The sequence below is a fragment of the Callorhinchus milii genome, unplaced genomic scaffold (genome assembly GCF_018977255.1).
Source record: "Callorhinchus milii isolate IMCB2004 unplaced genomic scaffold, IMCB_Cmil_1.0 Scaffold5, whole genome shotgun sequence".
In the NCBI taxonomy this organism is placed as follows: Eukaryota; Metazoa; Chordata; class Chondrichthyes; order Chimaeriformes; family Callorhinchidae; genus Callorhinchus; species Callorhinchus milii.
The window spans coordinates 56,977,054-56,990,489 of NW_024704746.1; the positions used below are offsets into that span (position 1 = coordinate 56,977,054).

Below are 13,436 nucleotides of genomic sequence, written 5' to 3' on the forward strand. Positions count from 1 at the left end.
TAAAACCTGTCCAGAATATATGTCTGTTTAAATATTTTGTGGACCTATAGAAAAATTTGGAAAATGCAGCTGAAATCATAATTTTCAGCAGAACCAATCAGACCAATCGCAGTTAATTCTTTCCTCAATCCACATAATCCTCAGATCATTTTTGTGGCTCTCCATGAATGCAAAGTGCAGTTTACTCATTATGATAGCAAATATAGATAAGAAGAATTTGCAATTTCCTGTGTTGGAAAACAAATATGGAATTTAAAAATGTCATCTTAACAAGTAAAACTATGGAGTTACATTTTTTAAAAATGTTTTGATTGAAAGATAAGGCTGTACCTGTAAAATCATGCAAAATTTGCTCAGGAGTAAATGATGTTGTTGTTGATGTCATTTTCTGCCATCTTCCACTTTCTTTACATGTCCCAGCCACTTCAGTTTTACAAACAGCAATGATCTCAGAGACAGGCACAGATTGGTTCTCTGAATTAAAAGTGCAGAGGAAAAAGGGTTGTAAAATCCACATTAAATCAACATCATTGGATTTGAGCCTCAGATATTATCAATTAAATGATGAATTAATTCTAATATTATTGCTTATGTCATGAATGCTGCAGTCAAAAGCAACAGATAGATAGACAAGCATAAAACACTTAGGAAAGATTACAGCGTATTAACTAACAATTATAAAAACATTTCAGCTGCTTGACAAACTGACAGTTTATTGTACTTTATGATGTAGCAAGATGTTATCTTTATACCAGTTTTAATACACATTCACTGTGGTTCTGAACTAACTGAAATGTTGTGCTGTGGTTGAGGGTCTTTAACTGGACGTACTACCTAAATTCGCAGAAAAAACTAATCCAATTTAATCAAATTCTTATCCCCCAGATACACATTTGTGTATAGGAAAGTAATCATGCTAATTAAGTATTGCATACATGAGGGAGAAGGCAATTGAGTTCTGGTCAGTAAGTTAGGAAAAAGGACTGAGCAACAGAAACTTTAAGGCATTTGATTTAAAACGACCATTTACCACAGAATTAGCAGATCCCATTCTTGCCCAACATTCACGTGTAACACACCCCAAGAAGCCAGATAGCAATAAGAGGTACCAAGTATAGTACGGATAGATAGGTACTATTGGTTAGCAAGATTGTTTTTTCTACTCCCTAGGCCAAGGCACTTACACCAATTGCCATGCTGAGTCTATTAACTCAGCAAAGATCAAGAATTGAACCTTCAATTTTGTATTATTTTGCTTAATGTTATATAAAAAAAACCCGAATGATATAAAAGATTTAGGGATTGAAATCATTCATGCCCCTGTCCTTCATTTGTAAGATAAGTACTTAGTAAAGCATAGTCATCCGATTGCTCCAATGAAACAGTTCAGGCGCACATTGATCTCAGGTATTGGACAGTATATCTATTTCTCTGAAGTTGTGTATTAACTGACCTTGGCAAATGTAAAGCTCTACACAAGAATAATATGAGGGTGCCTGGTAAATCAGATAGAAAATGAGTAATGAGAAAGGGAAAAAACTTTTCAGTGCAAAAAAGTAGAACTTTTAAAAAATCAAAACTCTGAAAGGGATTACTTAAATTGACTGAGATTTCTCAACACCTATACTTTCCAAAGGTACAAAATGAAAGATCAGTTTAAATTTCAGAAAATCTATTTTTATTATAATAATAATCTTTGCATTTGATATAGCGCTTTTCACGTCTTCTAGACGTCTCAAAGCGCTTCACAGAATATACTGTAAAGTGAACTGTATATTTGTGGGCGAATCATGGCAGCCAATTGTGCACAGCAGTGGCCCATAAATAGTCATGGATTGAGTGACCAAATTATTATTTTATTTTTTCTTGAGGGATTATTATCAGGCATGCGGAGTAAGGAAACTTGCACAAGGTTTCACCCTGCCATAGTGCAGTTTATTCTCATTAAACTAGACACAACAGAGCTGAAGGACTATGACTTTTATAGATTTATAATTCATAATATTTAGAATTTATAGTTATATAGATTTGAAGCTCAGTTGACCCTACAATATATTGGGGCTAGTGTTGTTACATATGCCATTCAAAGTTTTATGTCAGAAGCAGCAATTGGAAAATGCAAGAAATTCAGAGAAAAGATGTAAGCAGCATATGACTTAAGTTCGCATAATAAGTCATGTTGAACAAAAATACATCCTGTAGCCTTCGTTCATTACAAGGACACCACTATATAGGTTATATGTATGTAGCTGAACCCACATTACAGGTCTGCACTGAAAGTTTCTCTGTATATTCACAACATTCACTCTGGATTCTCAGTCCCTTAACATTCTGTCTGCTTGCCCATCAGATATCAAGCCCAGGATGAGCCAAAGACAAGATGGAAGCTTTCTGGCAAAGTTTCCAGCTCTGACCTCCTCAATCTTGCTAGTTTCTCAAACTCACTGAACCAGGGGACAAGCTTCACTTTCGGTTCTCCTTCCTGATATTTTGAGATGTCTCGAAGACATAAGGCGCCATATCAAATGCAAGGATTATCATCATTCAGTTCATGAAGAAGACCACATTGCTCACGTATGCCCCAGCCACCACCAAAACCCTCATTCACACCTTTGTTACCCTCCCGCTAAAGCTTTCAAACATACTTCTCATCAGACTCCCATGTTCCACCGTCCATCCATTGTCAACAAAAAGTATAAATCAGGCTCCCTTTCTTGCTCGTCTTTCCTGCCATATAAACACTAAAACTTCAGCATAAAACAGCAAAATGCAATGATATTTCAAGTATTTTTTTAAAGAGTTTTTTGCCATCAAATAGCATTAATACTTTTATTTACCTCCCAATCTGTCCATTTCATGTTCATTGGCAATTTATAAATTAAATGACATTATGAGAGATACCCCACAGATGTTCTGCAGCTGCCAGTTGGTACCCTCACCAATTGACACAAGAATAATAATCCTTACGCTTGGTACAGTACCCTTCATATCACAAGGACATCTCAAAGCACTTCACAGAATACACTGCGGAGTGGAGTGACTGTATTTGAAGGGGAAAGTAGCAGCACAGCACTCAGAAAATATAGAAAACTTGAATTAAAATGTTAATTTTACAAAATAAGAAAAACGCAAACCATATCCCAAGGCCTTGTGAAAACGGACTTGTTTAAAGAGACTCATCCTAAGGACAGCACCTCCAGTGACAGCACATCCCCATCACTGCATAAGAGTGTCAACATGGGGCTTTAACCCACAACCCAAATGCATAACTCAAAGGCAAGCATGTGATCAACTAAGCCAGGCTAACAACTTCTCAAAGGCCACACTGAACAACATATTCAATTGTCTTGTAACCCTTTATTTTAACCTTTGCTAAGCTTCTGCATATCCGTCTTTGTTCTATTATACTGCAGAAGATTTTTATCATGGGAGTGCAAGACAATATATTTATTAGCAGCAAGCAGATGAAGGAACATTATTTTCAAAATAGTTGTACTGATGGGTTATTAGTTAATTAAGGAACTACATAAACTGACATATTTTCCAATTATCTGCTCAGGTCAAATAGTGACACTTCCTCTCTCTTGCTGGGCAATGTGGATTCTCCTCGCTGAAGGTGGAGTTTTAGCCAACAGCATAATGTATGAGAATATTCAGGTTAATTACTTTTGTCCTTAGGAAAAATATATATATGGAATTTGATTCACTATTCAACTCCAAACAAATGATTTCCTTGCAATGAATTAAGCATGAAGGTTGAGAGAAGGGAGGTAACAATGGTGGCAACAAAAATTATTATTNAAAAAGGAAAGACAAATAAATAAACCTGTTTTACACTGCCATACATACCTGTGAGTTAGTTATACAGCCCAATTAACAATGAACAGGAAGGGGGAATTCCATCAACTAAGAATAGTGCAACAAATGCAACACTCTAAATACAGTTTAAATTCGGATTAGCATTAACATGCAGAGAAAGGAGTGTTCACAAAAATGTGCTGAAAGCGAAGACCAAGTTATACAAAATTAAGGCTACAACAAAAGGTCAAAATAGCAAACAATCCAGTCAAGCCCAGGAACCAGAATTGCAACACAAATGTGCAACATATTGTAAACAATGTCAATTGTAGAATATTTTGCACCACTTCAGATTATACTTCATATTCTCAGCTCTCGTTGCCTACAATACATTTTGAGTGTAACCCTAAGAGTGCATAGAAATAATAAAACTGATCGTACATTATTTCTTCAAACCACAGATGCAAAGTATTCTGTCAAATATGCTCAAACTGGGTGTAAATATTTATCTTTGACTGAAGAAGGGGAAGACACCTCATACCAGGATTTACACAATCAATGAAATAGTCCGAAAATTTCTTTGCTTGATATAACACCTTTGTTAGGTGGGATCCTGCAAGTCGAAGTAGAAAACAGGACAGATTGAGTTGTAGGTAATACCTTAGCATTGTTATAACGATCATTAAAAATACCAATAATTACCCAAGTGAAATATAGTGAGCAAAAAGTCAGTGAAGTTGCATGNAAAAAATCAATATCAATGATCATTGTGAATTTCTATCCAAATTTTAATTTCAAAACAGGGCAATTTGATTATACTTGAGGTTAAAATTTTCAATTAGAATTTAAAAAGAAAATGGATTTGTTCCTCACTCAAATTTTCACAACTAACTTCTTATTCCTTGCTAATTACAGGTTTAACATATTACTCAAACATCACTATCAATACGTTTATGAATTGTTGAGGGATTCAAAATCATCAGCAATTTCAATTTACAGTGAACAGAAATAATCTTGGGATACAATTTGAGATTCACTCCAGATTAAACTAATTTCAAATAATTCAATTACTTAAATTTGTTTTTTTTATTTCAATACAATATTTAATTTGAATCATATCCATGCTTAAGTATATCAATTACTAATGCCAGTGGATACTGCAAGTGCTGGGTTATGAAATACTGTGCCAACAATGTGCAGGTTGAGATGATTCATCAATCTTCCTTTAATCTGACCAATATATCAGGACATTGATTTTATTTGATGACCTTGCACAAGTTCCAGGAAAAACAACAAAATTACATTTGTATAGTGCCGCTCATATCGGGAGGACGTCCCAAAAGTGTGTGTGTGCACACACCCAAATGCTGCCCAACACAATTAGAAGGAACACTTTACAGGCAGTATTTATCATACTTGTAAGCAAGTGGAGAAAATACGCAACAAAATAAAAAAATATTTTGGTTGGCAGTGTTGTATGGTTGAATTGATTTGATTTCAGTAAAATGCATATATTGCTGCGGAACAAGTGCAGAGGCAATAAGAAACACATGATAAGCATTCTCAAAACTACAATGGTTCTGACTAGCCTCACCTTCCAACAACTTCCTGCTCTCAAAAACAGTTCCAGCATTTAGTATGGACGTTGAACGACACCAGGTTAACGATAAACAATAGCATCTCTAACCATCTAAAATCAATTTCCTTTGTACTGACACTCAGCATTTCCTCCAAGCTACTTCTCCACATGAATGCGCATTTATCATTTTTCCAGCAGAGAGAAAAAAGTTATATCCAAATTCATTGTAACTCTTAAAATTTAAAATAGCTTATTCCATAAAAGTATCGCGAATGCAGTACCTAATCCTGATCAACAATATCCTATAAATTGCAATGACAATTTGGTGAATTTAGATGAAGGAATATTGGACAGTACACTAGGAACACTTCTCTTTAACCCAGAAGTCATACTCAAAGACATGCAATGCTCTGGTCAGACCACACCTGGAGCACTGCAAACAAATCTGCGTGTCACAACATAAGTCAGTTGATTGCCCAGGCCCTATACTCAGTGTAGAGAATGATCCCCAGTGTTAAAGAAGGAATGAGCTAGCCTATGAGCAATGATTTGATACGATCAAGAAACTAGCTTGCTGTTGTAATAGAACCATCTGCTTCACCCCAATGTTTCTTGTGATCTACCAGGACAAGTAGGCATATCCGTCTTACTTTATCTAATAATAATCAACAGACTTAACCACACTTTATTTTAAAGAGCCAATGCCAAGGTTATATTGCAAAACAATGTTGATCCAGGTGGCCACTTGTTCCGACTAACAATTGTTCATTATTAATTTGGATCACCTATATGCTAAAGCAGATCTATGTGGGAGATCTAATTCAGAATTGGGTCTTGGGAAATCTAGAAACAATCATTTTACAATACTACTTGCCTTCTGAGGCAGTATAAAAATTGCGCTATTTAACCTGCCACTTTAAACAGACCTGCTGAAACACAATATCCTATATGCAAATATAACACCACAGATATAGAACAAGATTGAAAATGTTTGTATATAATTTCCCAAAGGAAAGGACAACACAAAAGTCACGAATAAACAGTTTTTTTTCCAAAAAAATGCACAATAGTTTACATATTGTACTAAATATCCTCCCAAAACACATGATCACAAAACAATAAGTCAGGCGATGAAGGCATTTGATCTCATTCATCCGGAATTCTGAACCTGCCATTTTCCCATTATAGCGTTAAAGTGCTTATTAAACAAGGTCAGTGTTCTGGCTTCCACCAGCCTCTCACCGAACCACCTCCATCTGTCAATCACCTACATAAATAAATGAACACCTGGGATCTATCCCATCTGCCCTTCACCATCCTCAACCTGTGTCCTGTTGACCGATTTGGGTCATAATAATAATAATAATCCTTGCATTTGTTATCGTGCTTTTCATGTCTTCTAGACGTCTCAAAGCGCTTCACAGAGTAGATTGTAAAGTGAACTGACTGTATTTGTGGGCAAAACGCGGCAGCCAATTACGCACAGCAGTGTCCCACAAACAGTCGTGGATTTAAGTGACCAAATTGTTATTGCTTTTTTTTTCTTGAGGGATTACTATCAGGCGTGTAGAGTAAGGAAACTTTCCCAAGGTTTCACCCTGTCGGGAAGCGAACCCAGGTCTCTCGCTTGCAAAGCGAGTGCTCTCTCACCGCTGAGCTACAGGACTCAACAGTCCTGGTTACATCCAGCTCATTTGAGACTGGTTCCTCTAATCACTGGATATGAAGCAGGTATGGAATAAATTCAGAGTATCGTATCAAATGATATCCCACCTTCTTTCCACTGCATTGCTGACGAATGCAGAACATACAATAAATGTAACACAAAGTGAACACAAAGGAAACAAAAGTACCAAAAGTGTGGAGTCCTGTAGCTCAGTGGTTGAGCACTCGCTTTGCAAGCGAGAGACCTGAGTTCAATTCCAGGCAGAGGGCGAAACCTTGGGCAAGTTTCCTTACTCCACACAGAGCCTAATAATAATCCCTCCAAAACCAAAAACAATAATAAATTGGTCATTTTCAATCCACGACTGTTTGTGGGACATTGCTGTGCGCAATTGGCTGCCGCGTTCGCCCACAAATATACAGTCAATTCACTTTACAGTGTGTTCTGTGAAGCGCTTTGGGACGTCCTCCCGACGTGAAAAGCGCTATATCAAATGCAAGGATTATTATTATTATTATAAACATCCAGGCGAAAATCAAACATGGTCTACAGCGTAAACAACTGCACAACCCGCAGGAAAGCACCTGCTGAGCCGCCCTCGCATATCAGGCACGAAGCCTCCGCTCAGGGCATCGCGGATCATCTTCGGGAAAAAAAACACACGACACAAAAGACTTGGGTCCCGGTGGCCCGAACTCTTGTCTCTTTTCTTGTCAATAAAGAGGAACCTGGTCCTGACTCGTAGCAAAGAGCCCCCGCGCCGCCCCCCACCCCCCGGGCCGCGCCGCGCCGCCCCCCCCCCCCCCCCCCCCCCGGGCCGCCCCCCCCCCCCGGGCCGCTCTTCCCGGGGCCGCTCCCCCCCCCGGGCCGCTCCCCGGGGCCGCTCTCCCCGGCGCCGCCCCCCCCCCCCCCCGGGGCCGCTCTCCCCGGGGCCGCTCCCCCCCCCCCCCCCCGGGCCGCTCTCCCCGGGGCCGCCACCTCTGTCCCGTCCCTTCCGGAGAACCGCGGAGACAATGAGATCAAACGGCGGCCTCGAGCGACGGCCCGACCGGTCGGTCAGTCAAGTCAGTCACTTACCGCCTTCCCCTCGCCCTCCTCGAGCGGCGGCAGCTGACGGCGAGTTCCTGAGACGCAGCGACTTCCAGGAGAAAACGGACTCGTTTAAAGAGATTTCGAAGACCTGTCCGTTCAGCAGCACACGAGCCGCCGCCGCCATAGCCGCTGCTGAACCGACCGCTACGTTTGTCCGAAGACGGCGCGAGGCTCAGCCGTCAGCGCGCCCGCGCGCTCCCGCCACCTCGGCTCTTCTCCCGTCTCGCGGCGCGACGAGGGCGCGTGACGAGCAAAGAGGGGCGGAGCGTCTGTCTGACGCACGCACTGAGCTCATGTGCTCACACAGGGCGGGTCCCTCCGGCCTGTCAGTCATTGGCAAAACCTCGGGCAAGTTTCCTTACTCCACACAGAGCCTAATAATAATCCCTCCAAAACCCAAACACAATAATAAATTGGTCATTTTCAATCTACGACTGTTTGTGGGACATTGCTGTGCGCAATTGGCTGCCGCGTTCGCCCACAAATATACAGTCAATTCACTTTACAGTGTGTTCTGTGAAGCACTTTGGGACGTCCTCCCGACATGAAAAGTGCTATATCAAATGCAAGGATTATTATTATTATTATTATCACATCTTCAAGCTGCTTCACAGAATATAATGTAAAGTAAATTGACTATATTTTAGGTGTGAAATGTGGAGTGTAAAGTCCAACAGGTTCACACTGGGAATTAAGTAAGGTACAACGTTTGTGGCTGATTGGGAAAAAAATTCAAGAAGAAAAAAAACTGATGCAAAAAAGTTAGGTACATTTGGTGAAAACTGGTGAAAAGAAAACCTTACCATTGATTTGCATTTCCTGCCCATGTTAAGCATAACAAGAGAAGACCAGAATAACTTTCACAGAACAAATTCAAACAGCTTATTCATTCTCAGATAACTAGCACCAAAAACAAGGAACTGCAGTGCCAAGTAACATATTTGAGTGCCAAGAAAGCATACTGAAGCACATTACATACGCACAATGTTGCACTCATATCATCTTTGCACTTTTGTAAAGATCAGAGATAATCCATGAGTATGTTTTCTGTGTCAATCATCAGGACTACAATGCGCATAATTTTTTTTCACATAATTACATAATATTCACGATTCAGATTTAATCTTTCACGAATGATTTGCGTAGTTGACCTGCCAGTTACTTCTGTGGTCAGTTTTAACATCTCCTGCTTTATGACACTGAGTTAATTTCAAACCAAATGATAACAATAATCCTTGCATTTAGTATAATTCCTCATAACGTCAGAAAGACATCTCCATGCGCCTCACAGGATATACTGTGAAATGGAGTGACTGTATACTCGCAGGCAAACACAGCGGCCAATGTGCATAGCAATGTCCCACAAATAAGCCACAAAATGAATGACCAATTTTATTTAGGAAATTGTTGGCCAGGAAACTAAGACTTTTTTTTCAAATAGTGCAGGGGGTCATTAATATAATAATAATAATAATCCTTGCATTTGATATAGCGCTTTTCACGTCGGGAGGACGTCCCAAAGCGCTTCACAGAACACACTGTAAAGTGAATTGACTGTATATTTGTGGGCGAACGCGGCAGCCAATTGCGCACAGCAATGTCCCACAAACAGTCGTAGATTGAAAATGACCAATTTATTATTGTTTTTGGTTTTGGAGGGATTATTATTAGGCATGTGGAGTAAGGAAACTTGCCCAAGGTTTCGCCCTGCTTGGAATTGAACTCAGGTCTCTCGCTTGCAAAGGGAGTGCTCTAACCACTGAGCTACAGAACTCCACATATCCACCTAAAATGGCAAAGGACAACACCTATGACATTGCATCAGACCCCGAGCACTGCATACTACGTGAGGTTGCAATGTAGAATGCGAACCCACAACCTTCTGACTCAGAGGCGAGAGTGCTACCATTGAGCCAAGATCAATCTTTCTAAAGCTGACAAAATAAAAGTTCTGACAAGGTTTAACTCTTGATTGACTGAAGAAATACAAAGACTTATGAAGACAAATTGAGCCACTAAACTAAGTTGGTTTAATTATTATGAATTTAGGTTAAAAAAATTGACAGACAATTTCAGCTTGTCTGACATCAAGGTCTGGATGAGCAACAACTTGCTGACGGAAGTCATCTTCCTTGGCTCCTGTCAATATCTTCTCACCTGCGATTCTGAACTCCTTAATAATAATATATATTCCTTGCATTTGATGTAGTGCCTCATCACATCTTCGAGACATCAAAGCGCTTCACAGAATACACTGTAAAGTGAATTGACTGTATATTTTGTGGGTGAAACGCAGCAGCCAATTGCGCACAGCAGTGTCCCACAAACAGTCATGGATTAAGTGACTGAATTATTATTTTTTTTGAAGGGATTATTACCCCAGGAAAAGCAATCCACCAATTGACTGACAACCGGGTTCCGACTTACTGCTTGGTAAACAGAGGCGTGTGGAGCAAGGAAACTTGCCCAAAGTTTTGCCCGGCCTGGGAATCGAACCCAGGTCCTCTTGCTTGCGAGGTGAGTGCTCTAACCACAAAGCTACAGGCCTTCAATGCCATCCCTGTCTATCCCTTACTTTCACTGAACCTGCAACCTTGGCATCAGGTTCAATCCTCCGTTATCCTTCCAACCCCACATCTGATCCCTGACCAGGAATGTCTTCCTCCACCTCTGCCACATTGTCCATTTTCACCCAGCCTTACTTCAAATGCTGCTGAAATTCTCATTCATGCTTTTGGCATTTCCCGCCTCGATTCTTCCAATGCCAGTCTCTCCAACTGCACTATTTACACCGCCCAAATAATTAGAAAATCTGTGTCCTCTCCTGTACCAGGTTCTGTACCATGATCATCCCAGTTCTTGCCAGCTCCACTGACTCCCTCCTGCAGAATGGATCAAGATTCTGAATCTCATTTTCAAATCATTTCACGGCCTAGCACCTCCTTACCTCTTTGATCTGCTGAAAACCCACTCCTCTACCTGCCACACTCGCTCAGTTGGCATGGGTCTGCTGCACATCCCTCATTCCCTCCACAATTGGCTTTCAGCCACTATAACATAGCATGTAGGAGCAGGAGTAGGCCATTCAGCCCTTCGAGCCTGCCCTGCCATTCAATCATGGCTGATCTTCTTATTTAACTCCAGCTAATAACCTAACCCTGCCTTATCCCCATATCCCTTAATCCCTTTTGCAATAAGAAATCTATCTATCTCAGTCTTGAATATGTTCAAGGACTGAGCGTCAACAGCCCTTTGGGGTAGTGAGTTCCATACATTCACCACCCTTTGAGTGAAGAAGTTCTTCCTCAACTCAGTGCGAAAGGGCTGGCCTCTGATTTTAAGGTTGTGACCCCTGGTTTTAGTTTCTCCAACCAGGGGAAACAATCTCCCACTATCTACTCTATCATGCCCTTTGATGATAATATAGGTTTCTATAAGATCCCCTCTAATTCTTCCATATTCTAGAGAATATAGGCCCAAATTGGTCAGCCTATCCTCGTAACTCATCCCCTTTATCCCTGGCACTAACCTAGTAAATCTACGCTGCACCCCCTCCAAGGCAAGTACATCCCTCCTTAAATGAGGAGGCCAAAACTGCACACAGTATTCCAGGTGTGGTCTCACCAGGGCCCTATACAGTTGCAGCAAGACTTCCTTACTCTTATACTCTAATCCTTTCATAATGAATACTAACATACCGTTCGCCTTCCTAATTGCTGCTGCACCTGCAGACTAACTTTCTGTGATTGGTGTACAAGGACACCCAAGTCCCTCTGAACACTAAAACATTCCAATCTCTCCCCTTCTAAAAAATAACCTGCTCTACTGTTTTTGCTACCTAGGTGGATGACTTTGCACTTCCCTACATTATACTTCATCTGCCGCCTACCTGCCCAATCACCTAACCTATCTATGTCGCGCTGCATGTTTTTAACGTCATCCTCTGTGTTGACACTTCCTCCTAGTTTTGTGTCATCCGTGAATTTAGATATAATAACTTCAATGTCCTCATCTAGATCATTGATGTAGATGGTAAATAGCTGAGGCCCAAGGACTGATCCTTGTGGTACTCCACTAGTCAGATCCCTACTCTTTGGTTCCTACCCGTTAACCATTCCCCAATCCATGTTAATATGCTNCCCCCAATTCCAGGGGCCCTTATCTTTTGGACTAACCGTTTATGCGGCACCTTATCGAATGCCTTCTGGAAGTCCAAATAGACCACATCCACTGATTCACCCTTATCGAGTTTACTGGAAATATCCTCAAAAAACTCTATGAGATTTGTCAAACATGACTTCCCTTTTGTAAAGCCAAATTTCTGGGTCTCCTTGCCTCAATCCCTCTATTTTGCCATCTCACCACTTGTCTTCAAATCACACCTGAAGACTTTCCTGTTCGACTGTGCCTTTGGTCATTTCCCCCCCTTTCCAGCTTGGCAGCAAGCCACACCACTATTAAGCGTTATCCGCGTGAAGGATCTTATATAAATGCATAAATGCAAGTATTTGTTGTTGAAAATAACACCATTCCAGTTACAGTAATACAGCATGATGCTGGTTAGGTCAACAACAACAACAAGATTACATTTGTATAGCGTCTTTCACGTTGGGAGGACGTCCCAAGGTGTACAGCATTTCAGACCTGAGCTGGGATCAGGGGCAGAGGGGAGGGGAGGAGAAGGGGGGTGGCCAATGGCATGGTCGAAGAGGAGGGTTTTGAGGCAGGACTTGAAGGAGGCTAAGGATGGGCGAGGCGGAGTGATTGGGGGATGGAGTTCCAGAGGTTCGGGGCAGAGTGGCTGAAGGCTCTCACCAATGGTGGGGCAGGTGGGGCGGGGGACGTGGAGCAGGCCGGAGCCGGCTGTGCAGAGGGAACGGGCGGGGTTGAAGAGGACGGTCTTAAAACCGGCCTTGAAGGAGGCAAGGGAGGAAGCGAGGCGAAGGGACCATGGGATCGAGTTCCAGAGTGTGGGGGCAGAGAGGCTGAAAGCCCAGCCACCGTTGGTAGGGTGGGTCGGGTGGAAGACATGGAGCAGACCGGAGCCCGCTGTACGGAGGGAGAGGGCAGGTTGGTTAGGAAGTCAGCAGGTCAGAGAAAAACTTGCTCTGCGAGTGTATCACTAAACACTGAAAATACTGTAGAAATACAGGGCAATCCCATTAATAATAATCCTTGCATTTGATATAGCGCGTTTCACGTCGGGAGGACGTCCCAAAGCGCTTCACAGAATACACTGTAAAGTGAACTGACTGTATATTTGTGGGCAAACGCGGCAGCCAATTGCGCACAGCAATGTCC

The 13,436-nt window shown here is 41.5% G+C and overlaps 1 protein-coding gene across 1 annotated transcript in view; it reads right to left on the bottom strand.

The window, feature by feature from the left end:
• Positions 1-8,354, bottom strand: part of cerk (ceramide kinase) — a 31,549-nt gene extending 23,195 nt beyond the window's left edge. Inside the window, exons 1-2 of the mRNA XM_007890992.2 lie at positions 8,121-8,354; positions 331-474 (exon numbers count right to left, since the gene is read on the bottom strand). Of these exons, the coding sequence (XP_007889183.2) occupies positions 331-474; positions 8,121-8,259 (283 nt within the window). The 5' untranslated portion in view covers positions 8,260-8,354. The remainder of the gene's footprint in view (positions 1-330; positions 475-8,120) is intronic.
• Between the last annotated feature and the right edge of the window lie 5,082 nt (positions 8,355-13,436).